Here is a 12,224-nt window from a genome sequence, read left to right as displayed (position 1 = left end):
TCGTAATTGTAGAGCATCCTTTAGCAACAAAGACTTGAAGTAGTTGTTTCAGTTCTTTGAGCTCTCTTGACGTCTCAATGCATCAATTCTCAATCAAGATTAGGTTTGAATTTGTCAACAATTTAATCTTCTTTTATAGATCATCTTCCATATTTGGGATGATAGTCCCACTTTTTTCGAACCCTTTGTTGTTGGAAAGATGGCCTCGTATTTGACCCAAAAATCTGGGTCAAATACTTTGTTCTTATCTGACCAAAGGAAAATCTTGTGGCTCATTCAGCCAGTTTTCCAAGCTTTGGTCATCCTTCCATTTTGATTTATACACGAGGCATTCTCTGTTATTGTGAAATTTTAGTATTTAACCAGCTGTCTGAGGCCTGTAGAGTATTGCAGTGTGGCTCTGAGGTTTTTTGTTGGCTCAGTCTGACAGAACACCGACCCTCACAGGAAATGGCCTTATAAACCTTCCCAACAGTTGCTCCTCTAAGGGCATTGTTGATGTCTTTTCAGCTTCTGCATCTTTAATAGCGACTGAAAAGGGAAACCCAGATCTGTTGTTTCCAGCCCCAAACCGGCTTCCACCTTAAATGGGCAGACATTATTCAGAAACTGTCAGCCGTGGAAGCCGTTTACGGCTGTGTGTGCGTGTGGTTGTGCTACGGGAGCGCTTCACATGCATGTGTTTGCATAAAGCTGGCAGAGAAACAACAAGCCTTTCACTCTGAAACGGCTGTCATGCCTGCTAACCATGCAAGGAAAATTGGCTGCGCTCATTCTGGAGCGAAGGCTGTTCCAGGCCGCCCTGTCATCTGCAGGATTCATCAAAAGCAAGGAGCTGAGATTACTTTAGTGAAAACTTTCCTTGTTTGATAGAAAATGAAAAACCAGAGCTGTAAGACTGAATGTGTTTTTAGATGGTTTGATTTGTTTGTTGACTGGAACAGGACCTGCTGAAGCACACGCCCAAGGACCACCCAGACTTCCCTCTGCTGCAGGACGCGCTGCGGATCTCTCAGAACTTCCTCTCCTCCATCAACGAGGAGATTGATCCTCGCAGGACTGCCGTCACTACGCCTAAAGGAGAGGTACGTGGCACGTTAAAAAAATTTATTAAAAATTAAGACCACAACCTTTGCAACCGCAGGATTCTCACACAAATACAGCTGAGTCTATTCAAATGATGCCTCCCTTTGAAGTGAGCGTCCTGCCGTCCTGCGCGCGTTTTTAATCTGCCAGTAGGAGTTTACCTCTGGTGTTCTTCCAGGCGCGTCAGCTGGTGAAGGATGGATTTCTGGTGGAGTTGTCGGAAAGCTCCAGGAAGCTCCGACACGTCTTCCTCTTCACCGACCTGCTTCTCTGTGCCAAGATGAAGAAGACGGCTGTGGGGTGAGTGTCATCGGTCGGACTGAAAATCTGTGATCCAGTCTCCTACTGGAACTGCCGAAAGAAAAACTCAGCCTTCCGACTTGAACTCGGCTCACTCTGACGTTGGAAAACAATGACTTTAAAATTCACTCTGTCAAGTTTAGTCTTAAAAATCTGTCTGATCCACAGACTGCAGCTGTGACAAGTGATGTGTATATTTTATTTCCACTCCTGGCAGATTTAGATTTAAATTATTTTTCATTTAACCTTGGTGTTTATTTCAGATATGGGAATGAGAGAGACATTTTGCACAAATAAACATAAAAGGAGTAATACACTTGCAAAATACAAATGTTTAACCTTTGGATAGAACATAACATATCTACAGTCATTACAGTTGTTCTCAATAACCAATGACAAAATCTCAACCTCTTGACGATTTCGCTTTGGCGATGAGGTCCAAATTGTTGAGGTTGGAGAATTTGTCTCTCTTAGCTTCTGCCAGTCAGAAGTAACAATGATGCTAACATTACAAATATACTATTAGCCTTTGTTCTCATAGCAGGCTGTGAAACAATGTCCGTGTGCTGAAACCCTCCTCCCGGCTCTGATTGGTTGGAAATACGCCGAGAGCGGCGTATTTCCACAGATGGCGGAAGGGCCACCGGGAGGAGGCGGAAGAATTTTTCGCAGATTATCTGGCTCATATTAAACTGTCAGGAAATAGTGACAGTTTTAACAAATATGTTTAAAAAAAAGGCATTTTTGTTTTGAAGCTGCTTGTACAGTAAAAACAAGTGACCAAAACAGATCTCTCCTCCTTTAAGCCTGATCGTTTCTTTTTGTGGTTCTCATCATCCCTCACTCCTCGCTCCGATTGTTGCCATAACTACCACGGCTGAAAGTCAACAATAATGGCCTGTGCCGTTATCTCAGCAGGCCTCCGCCAAGCGACACATGGAGCAGAGCAATCGTCCAGAAACTCAATCATCTCTAATCCTGCTCAATTCCAAGATGATCTCTGTTTTGTTGTTTGATAATAATTTGTGTTCACGATGCAGGAAATATATGGGAAGATGTCTTACCATGCCTGGCAACGAAGGGGTTAAATTATTCCCATGTCAGACAAAACAGTGAACTAGACATAAAGTATTGTCATGTTAAAAAAAGGAATTACCTGGCTGTTAGCAGGTTATAACTGTAGTTAACCACATTGACAAAGTGCAGTGCGTTATTTTTTTTTTTAAATCTAAGTTTGACATCAGTGTTCTCGAATGTGCCTTTTGAGAACACCCAAGATCAGGAATGTTCTCAAAAGGGCTGCTTGTGCCAGAATATATTGATAAAACCCTTTAACAAACTGTTAAAATATTGATAAACAATGTGTCTACATTTAGTATGTACTACTTAAAATAAAAATAATATTCATTGTACTGTAATTAAAAAAAAAAAAAATCAAAGTCGCTTATTTTGTGGAGCTACTTTAGAAACATTTGAAATAAATTTTGTGACATTTGTGCTCAAGGATGACAGTAAATGTGACTTTTTGTGACTCCATATTAAACTTTAACTCCACGTCAAGTAAAGCTGAGGCAGCAGCACAGTAGACGTAAGGAATACTGCCACCTGCAGACGGGAATTAGAAGTCACTTAACGTTTTGATCATTTTTGTGAAAAATTTGCAATAGACATATTATGCACTCGCGCTAAAAAGAGCGGGGATCTGTTGATTTTGAGTAAATTTCAACAAAAAACTTGAAGCACTTATGTAATTTGACTGTGTGCAGGTGAAAGCTGCTTTGATTGTTATTTTGAAGATTCATGCTATGATTACAGCATGGCCGTCCGTTAAATGTGTTTTACTCACATTCGTCTTGCTTAATTGCTTAAAATGATGAAGACAATGCGTGCTGCGGTGTCAATATCAACATGGCGTCTTTATGTATGCACTCTTGATTAGCTGTCTGAGCAAGTGTGGCGCTATAATGAATGGAGTGTGCTGCATGATCATTTTATGCTCGTTAGTGACGCAGGACATTACTGTCTGCAGCCCCTCATCGAGTGGAGCTGACACTCCACATGCATCATTTTCATTAATATAGATTTGTGACACAAATAGACTAAGGACAATCCATTATTCTGCAGCTTCCAAGTTACCTTAACCTACTTAATAGAGACACAGACAGTTTTATAAATGGAAAATTAGGGAATAAGCCTTTAAAAAAATGGTCCTCTTATTTATCCGATTGCTGCCCTTAACGGTCTTGGCTGAATATGCAAATATTCTAGCTTTAGCAAAGATGTGTAAATCATCATATTGTTTTGTTTGACTTGAACTAATTTCTACCCATTCTGTGTGTGTGTGTGTGTGTGTGTGTGCCTGTGTGTGTGTGTGTGTGTGTGCGCAGTCGCCACCAGCAGTACGAGTGCAAGTGGTACATCCCTCTGGCTGATTTAACTTTCCAAACCCTGGACGACTCAGACTCGTGTCCGAGCATCCAGGTTCTGCCGGAGCACGAGATCGAAGAGATGAAGATGAAGATCTCGGTTTTAAAGAATGAGATACAGAAAGAGAAGGTAAGCTTTGTTTAGTTTTGTTTTTTCCCCTAGTCCAAACTCTATTTATGTAGGTCCTGATCTTTAATTCAGCTCTCAGAATGGACTGAAACTTATTTCTTGTAATAATACAAAAGTCCTAGATTGAGAGTTTTTATTTTTTTCTTGGAGAGAGAGATTTTGTTTTTTCTTTATCAAGTTAGCCTTCAATGTTTTTATTTCAAACTGGGACTTTCCAGTTCTCATTACGTCTAATCATCAGCTGAATCTTTTGCTGTTAGGAGAAAGATAAGCACAAACAAGTGAATGTCAGACTTCCGTGGAGATTTGTGTTTATGTAAGTGATGTAAGTGACTCCTTACTGGAACGGCTGTATCTTTATTTTTAACTGTCCTTTTGTCACCCACCCTTATGTTTGTCCTGGGACAGCACCAACATCTAAAAATATTAAGCAAAAGGAAAAAATGTTTCGTGGTTGTTGTTTTTTTAGCTAGTTGTGGCTTTCCTGCTCTGATTGGGACCTTTTGTTTTTGTATGATTCACCTGGGCATCCTAACTACGCTACATTTCAATGTTATTCCCCCAAAGCTTAATTTCTAGAACTTTGAATTTTTCCACAGGACATTGTTTGATGTTTTCCCACTATATGGTACAAAACAATTGTGATTACGTAAACCGTGTGCCTGCTGATACCGAGAAGAGCGCTCCCCCTTCTACGTGATTGTGTTGAGTGTGGTGGGAAATAAAATTCTTGTTACAAAAATATAAATCCTGGAGTTATGAAAGTAAAACCATAAACAGCAATCACAGTTTAGCTTGAATAGAGTCACGCCAAATAACCTGAATGGATTTTGCAGACGCATGCTTCCTGTTTAATTCATTTTGAAGCTGACAAGAAGTTTGAGCCAAAACAACACAGTTTGCCACGACCATCTCCCATGATTATTTTACAGCGTTTACACCCTGAAATTGAATTAAAATTTTTTTAAAGTCAAAGGAACTTTGTAATAATTTACAGAATTTTATATTTTAAAGAGGTACAAAGAAATATCAAATCACAATTCCTCGTTCTAGCCATTCTGAATCAATTCAAAATGCTCAAAAATCAATTTTAAAATGCTTATGTTGTACTTCTACTTGCGAGTACACTGCATATGTCACGTTCACGTTCATTCAACTTCTGCACAGCAACGTAGTTAGCAGCTAGCTCCCTCTGTCTGAATAGAGTGCGCTAGCATTTAGCATGAGGAGAGCGCGATTGTTCAAGGTTTAATTTGAATGCACTTTGGTTAAAACAGCAAAGTCTATTTTATTTTAAACTTTGTGGAGATTTACAAAACATAAATGCACTGTGACGGTATAGTGTATTTTATTTTCGGTCAAAGGTCAGCACACTATGGTAGACTGAAGTGTGCTTAATTGTTAAAACTTGTTTATAAACGGATTAAATCTGGTCCAGTATGGAACCTGAAAGAATAATTTTACATGTTCTGTTTGCTCACATTGTCTTTTACGCTCTTCAGTCACAGTTTAATCTTCATTTTTGATTGTTTAAACAGAAAAAAAATGGTTTCTGAATTAATGTGTTTCTGAATTGAATCGGGACCCTAAAACTTAAAATCTAGTGAAATTACAGTCATAGCATAAGTGCCTGGGATTAGTTGTTTCATTTGCTAACAAATGTAGTAAATTAGTAACTATCCCAGTTTTAAAGTTAACAGAACAGCATAAACTGTCAAGGAGTTTTATTAGTGAAATGTCTGAAGTGGAGGAATGTTAAGCATCATTGCGACCACCTAAAAATAGTTTAGACTAGATCTAGGAAGTACTACTATTTTGTGGTGAGATGGAGGTAAAAAAAAAACTTATCCCAGGATAACAACCCGGTTTCTGTTGTGGAAATGCTCTGTAAAATGCGCCGTTGTGTCATCGCGTCTTGTTAATCCTCGTTAGTGCTAAAAACAAATCAGCTGCTAAAAAGAGCTGAATTATCAGATGTTGCAACTCTTAACAGTTTCGAGTTCATTCAGTGATGCGCAGCGTCATCCAGGCCGAGTTGTATCGCCGCCATCAGGAGCGGAGAGTTCCTGTTATTGCCTTCTCATGGCGCTTGGCTCGCCCACTCGGGGCACACTGAGTGGCCACTGCTGGTATTTCCAGGCACCAGAGGCCGGTGGAGGGAGAGATTCAGCTGATTGTTGTCTGGGAGGCTCTGACTCACAGCTTCCTGGTGAAGACTGAGAGGATTTATTTGCTTTTTCTTTCAGTCCTGACTAAAAAAAATCAAACCCTGCAGTTATGAAATGCTCTTAACGGCATAGGGCTTACGTTTTATAGCTTCTCCAGTCTTTTTATATGAAACGATTGAGAGCTGAATATGAACTGGCAGCATTGATGTTGGCAGGAGATTCTTGAAAATCTGAAGAGGAGCTCAAGGAAGTTTTTTTTTTTTTTTTTTTTTTTGGTTGAAATCGTCCTAATTTTACCTACAATCAAATCAGATGCAGTGAAGTTATCAAATTGAAAAATCACAAATTCTTCTTTTTTTTATCCAACAGAAAACACCAGGTCCTGATCTGATGAAGCATTTCTCATTACGTTTAGATCGCCTGCTGCCTGGATACATGACAACCAGTATTGTGTTTCTAAATGATGCTTCAGATTGTAAACGACAGAGAGATGATACATGCTTTTACCTGATTCATTTGGAAGTAGAAACATTGACAAACGCAATTTAGAAAATTTATTTGATTAGGAAAATTATTTGCAAAAGTAAACAAAACTTCTCTTATTTTTCTCCTGTACCAAAATTACCACCAGCTTTCAGCAGGTGGTATTTTTTCCTTGCAAAACTTATCTACGGGATTTATGTTTTTTGAGATTTCAAAGTTGTTTCCTCTTGCTATTATGTACATAAATAGGCACCGTCTTCCCCCTAAATGTCTGCTTAATGCTGTAATTAAATTTCTCACCGCTAAGAGACACTATTAGCTCATCAAGACTATTTTGGACACAAATTTGCATTTTCGGTTAGAATTTGAGCAGCAATAGTGAACATGTCGATATATTCCATGAGCGAATTCATAAGTCAAATTTTTATTTTCTATTCTTTCTATTTATCACTTTATCTTCTTAATTTAGTTGCTAATTTGTCATATCTTTAATAAATCCACAACTAGATTCATGATACAGTAAACAAAAAGAAAATGATCCCTTTTTTTGAGCTGAAGTTCTAATCGAAAGTCTAAAATCTTGCATGTTGTGATGAGAGTTTTGCCACTAATAGAGTTCCGCTCTTCCTCCTTACAGACTTCTATTTCAGATAACTAACCACGCAGTATCTTTGTTTGTTTTTCTGTGTTTGTGCAGAAAGCTCCAAAGGGTCAGAGCCGTGCAGAGCGTCTCAGGAAGAAGATGAATGAGCAGGAGTCATGGCTACTCCTGCATTCCCCCACCATCCCGTTCCGCATTCACAACAAACATGGAAAGGTACTCGTGGCCCAGTTGTTGGCGGTTGCAATGCTCAAGACTGACCACTAGATGGAGCGATAAACCTTTGAGTAGTTTGTAACAGATTAGAGCAAGAATCACTAAAATCCAATCCCCAACTCTTGGCTTTTCTTATTTTCGGTGACTTTCAAAAAAGAAAAATTATTAAAAATTTTATTTATTGATTAAAACATTTATGCATGTGTTTGCAGAGCTATCTGTTCCTCCTCTCTTCTGATTATGAGAGGGCAGAGTGGAAAGAAAGCATCCAGAAACTCCAAAAGAAAGGTAACTGGCTTTAATTAAACAGTAAGGATGAAGTATGACATAATTAAAAATAAATGTCCCACCAAATTTTTCTGTTTGTTTTTATTTTAAATCAGATCTCCAGGCTTGTGTGCTAACTTCTGTGGAGCTCCAGGTCCTGACCAGCTCCTGTTTCAAACTCCGAACCGTCCACAACATTCCCGTCACCACCAACAAAGACGGTACGACACGCTCACACAAAGACTCTCTTTTATAATCTTGAGTTTAAACCCTCACATAGTTTAAATCCACACACAACGCTTTCTTCCCCCCCCCTTCTGCACAAAAAAGCCACATAAAGAAAGCTGAGGCCCTTTAGGAGACGAATCTGGGATGCAATATGTTTCTCATCTATCTCATAGCGGCCACTGCCACGCCGTGTGTCGGCGATGAGATCCCAGCTCCCATGTTTGTTTTTGCTTCAGATCTCTGCATTGCAGCTCCTCTCAGAGACGGGAGGTTGGGGTGGAGGGGGGTGGATGACATTAAAGCCATCTGGCCGACCCGCTCTGATCCCCTCCCTCAAATGCCAAGAGGTTCTGTCATCCACTTGAAATCCTCAAAGCTGGCAGGAAGGTCTCGAGAACACAATGTTTGATTCTTACACAAGAGAATCCGAGTGAGGTATTTAATGAGGCTGCGGAGGTTTCTTGGTTCACTTACCTGTAAACATTGAAGGGCTGGAGGAATTCACCGCAGTCGTGTTTTTACACTGTGGCACCCTCACTGTGTAACCTAATCACTGTGTTGTTGGTTCCCTATGATTCTAAACTCAGGTGTAATATTTGTCTATGCTCCAAGTAATAAGAAAAATAGCAGATTGTGTTTTTACTTGGGATATAAAAAGTCAGACAATATTCTAATGGTGCTGTTTTTCCTTTTCGTCAAAAGTTCAGTGAATTAGTTGACGACCACAAGGCTAACATGGGCCGCCTACTGACCTTCACCTTTACCTCTACTAACAGCTTGTAGGCAGGGTGTCCGTGCATCCTTAAAAAGTCTTAAATTGGTGTGTATAAAATGAAGGTCTTGAATTGGCTTAAATTCCTCAAAGAAAATGTAAGTTGGTCTTAAATTCTTTAATCACAAGTCTTAAATTTCGTCAAGACTATTTAATGCGATTTTTGTCTCACTGGACTTTTCTGTCAGGCAAAGGTTTGATTTGAATGAAAGCATCCCTATTGTTTTCTGCGACTCAAGGCGATTGAGGCTACTGCTAACAAGCTGCTAGCTAGCTAGTTCAATTTTTGCTTCTGTCTTAGTGTAAATTTATCAACAGTTGGTTGTGCAATGTTTGTTTTTGCCACTCGCTGACTGGTTGAGGTAAGGTGCAAAAAAAAAAAAGCTTTTTAAACCTGGGAATATGAAGGTTGAGGCTGTAGAGAGCTACATGTGAGAAGCAGTCAGGTCTACATTGTTGCTATGCTTGCTTGTAATGCAACACATTTCCACAACCATCATGTAGTTTTTTTTTATTTTGAACGTCATTTAAAGTGACATTAAAAGAAGCTCTTAAAAGTCTTAAATTTGACTTTCTGACTGGTGATATTTATTTTATTTGAACTATTTACACCAGACCAGCACAAATTAAAGCATAATTATAAAGCCAAAGGAAAACGATACAAGTATTTCAAAGGGTTTTTGCAGATAAAAAAAATAAAAGTTTGGCATGTGTTTGTATTGAGCCTCCCTGACTCAAGTGTTTGTAGAACCACCTTTTGCAGCAATTACCGCTACAGTTGTTTTGGCATGCGTCTAGCGGCAGGATTTATAACCCGAAACCCACTGTTGTGTTTTGACTGGGCCATACAGATTTGATTACAAGCATTCAATTCTACTTTCTCATGTGGTTGCAGTGTGACAAAATGTAAAAAAAAAAAAAAAAAGTTCAAGAAGTACGAATGTGTTACTGTAAAAAGGCTTTCCATCTCAGTTACCGTAAGTACGGTAAGTTTCAACCAAAGATGTTTTGAGTTTGTTTTTAAAGAAAACTCAAATCTTGCAGTTAGTGTAAGATTTTTGACCAATTCCTTGATAGAAAGCAGCATAAATGCACCAACTTGAGTGATGTAAGATGTAAAGACGAGGATCTAAAAATGTAATTACGTTCAGTGAAATCCCTCTTGTTTACGTCACTCATTATTTACCTGATATCACATTAAATGTTTAAAGATCTGTTTTGGTGGAGAAGCTTACAGGCCACCCCGAAGCTGAACTCTATGAACCACCTCTCAGTGAAACTTCCCAGTCGCATATTGAAAACACACACACACACACACACACACACACACACTTAAACCCAACGCTGTCTGTTCTCCCCTCCACCACCTACGCTGGACCTCACTATAGTCCTGTCAACCCTCATCGTAGTTTATTTACCAAGAAACAAGCAAACTTCACAGGGTTTAACCAGAGCAGGAATGCGTCGTCTTGAAGTGTTTGTTGGCGATTCGTTTTGAGGGGTGGGGGTTTCGTCTGCTCTTCCACACAACATTCAGCTCAGCTGGCTGACGATGTTTGGTCTTATACCAGCAGCATGAACAGAAATAGTTTGGGCTGACTGATCTTCAAATGCTGAAATTTACTCTTTTTTTTTTTATGCTTACGGAGACACTCTGAGCAAAAATGAATTGGAGTTCGTTTTTACATTTATTTTGACTTAATAGTTTGGGGAACCAATTATGTTGACTTTGGGGATTGTGTTAAAAATAGTAATAATTACCAAACATGGAGTTTTATTCCCCACTAAATAAATATTATAACATTTTTCAGTAAGTTACATTAGGGCTGGACGGTATGGCTGAAAAACGTATCGGGGCAAAAAGCATTTCGTATCAGTCGACATCAATAATTATTGATCAGTTTTCTTGTTTTAAATATCTGAATTACTGCCAAACCAGTGGTGTTTCACCTTTTATCCACAGTTTTCAATCCATGTAATTGTTTTTTTATTTTTATTTAAGCAGTTAATAACTGACTTATTTCCTCTGCCTACATTCCCCAGAATGCTGTGCGGTTCTGAATGGGAGTTCAGTGAATATTCTATGCATTGAATATCTCTATGTAGTATTATCTATTGATATCGATTGTGTGTCCATTGCAATATATATTGTTATTGATTTATTGTCCAGCCTCAAGTTAAGGTTAAGGCGATAAGAGCTGAAGATTTTTAATACCAGGGGCGAAAATGCATAACTGAATCTATACCTTTATGTAAAAGACGATACTGTTTCTAATTTCACCTGATACGGTATGTTTCAATAACATCTCTGTTGGCTTATTTTCCAGATGAGGAGACCCCCGGCCTGTACGGCTTCCTGCATGTGATCGTCCGCTCTGCCACGGGATTCAAGGAGTCGGCCAGTGAGTTGTCATGCTTTTTGTGTTTTATATCTAAAACCTGCAGGAATCCACATATATGTGATCATCATAAACATCAACGCCTAGTCAGTCACGGCAGCCTGCCCGCGTCTCTGACAACATGCACCATTTCAACTGACTCAGAAAGCACTTCAGGCACATACACTGGAATAAAAATCAGCCACGCTCGCTTTCGATGCAGGAACTGCAGCCAAACATGCTGAAATGCTTTGTTCACTTGCTCTGAGATTGCCCACTTTAAACAACAGTTTCTTTGTGCATTCTTCATAACTCTTGGTTCGTTATTGGCAGAGAGCGGTGTTGGGTTTGAAACCACCGAGACCGTTTCAGACGTGTCAGCGGTGGACAGCTGCTGCTTCGCTACACTTTGCTACCTTTGTTGAAAAAATACCAGATCAAATATCAGAGGGCTGAGGCAGAGAGGGAGAGATATGACTTTTCTTTTTATTATTTATTATTTATTCCAGTTACCATGACAGCCCTGCGTCTGTATAGGAAAGCTGGTCCACTAGAATGTCCTGGTTAATGGATTGGAAAGCTTTCTCTCTCTGGTCTGAAAGACTGTTTGATCCTCGATGGAGCGGAGTAAGCTGACGGGTTTGAAATGAGTAGGTGTGTGTGTATGTGTGTGTGTGTGTGTGTGAGGAGATGTTGGGGTGGTGGGGTGGGTCCTCTGATACAATTTGTGGGCAGCATCTACACTCTAAGAAATAATCCTGTAAATTTACAGTCAAATACTGGCAGCTATAGATGCCAGAAGTTTACTGTAAAATGCACAGTAGCTGTACCGTAATTAATCCTGACAGAAGGTTACTGTCAATGCAAGTACGGTATAGATACTGTGAAAGAATGGTAAACTACTGGCGTCTATAGCTGCCAGTAGTTTACCATTTTTTAGCCAATATGTCATTATTTATTATCTTATTTATAGAGACAAAAACATTTTGGCTTAGCTTTGATCGCATAGATCAAACCACCGGTCCAGCACAGCCACTCTCCCCATTATGCCGTCTATAGCCGAAAACTTCAAGAAAACAACTCCGCGGCTAAATGATGTTAACTCAAACGGCCTTTCTGGCAGTTGTAATGCTTGTGTAACCACCCGACACCCCGTACTACACCTGCTT

The 12,224-nt window shown here is 39.5% G+C and overlaps 1 protein-coding gene across 4 annotated transcripts in view; it reads left to right on the top strand.

Moving 5' to 3' along the window:
* The window catches only part of abr (ABR activator of RhoGEF and GTPase), a 126,474-nt gene that overhangs the window by 68,700 nt on the left and 45,550 nt on the right, over positions 1-12,224 (top strand). For all 4 annotated transcript variants that reach the window (XM_007545837.2, XM_007545838.2, XM_007545839.2 and 1 more), the window contains 7 exons: positions 945-1,085; positions 1,265-1,386; positions 3,774-3,942; positions 7,291-7,410; positions 7,623-7,698; positions 7,794-7,898; positions 11,005-11,079. In XM_007545837.2, coding sequence (XP_007545899.1) covers positions 945-1,085; positions 1,265-1,386; positions 3,774-3,942; positions 7,291-7,410; positions 7,623-7,698; positions 7,794-7,898; positions 11,005-11,079 — 808 coding nt within the window. The remainder of the gene's footprint in view (positions 1-944; positions 1,086-1,264; positions 1,387-3,773; positions 3,943-7,290; positions 7,411-7,622; positions 7,699-7,793; positions 7,899-11,004; positions 11,080-12,224) is intronic.

Source organism: Poecilia formosa, unplaced genomic scaffold (assembly GCF_000485575.1).
Source record: "Poecilia formosa unplaced genomic scaffold, Poecilia_formosa-5.1.2 Scaffold14, whole genome shotgun sequence".
Taxonomy (NCBI): Eukaryota; Metazoa; Chordata; class Actinopteri; order Cyprinodontiformes; family Poeciliidae; genus Poecilia; species Poecilia formosa.
Note: the sequence above shows the minus strand (reverse complement) of the source record. Positions and strands in the feature narration are given on the sequence as shown.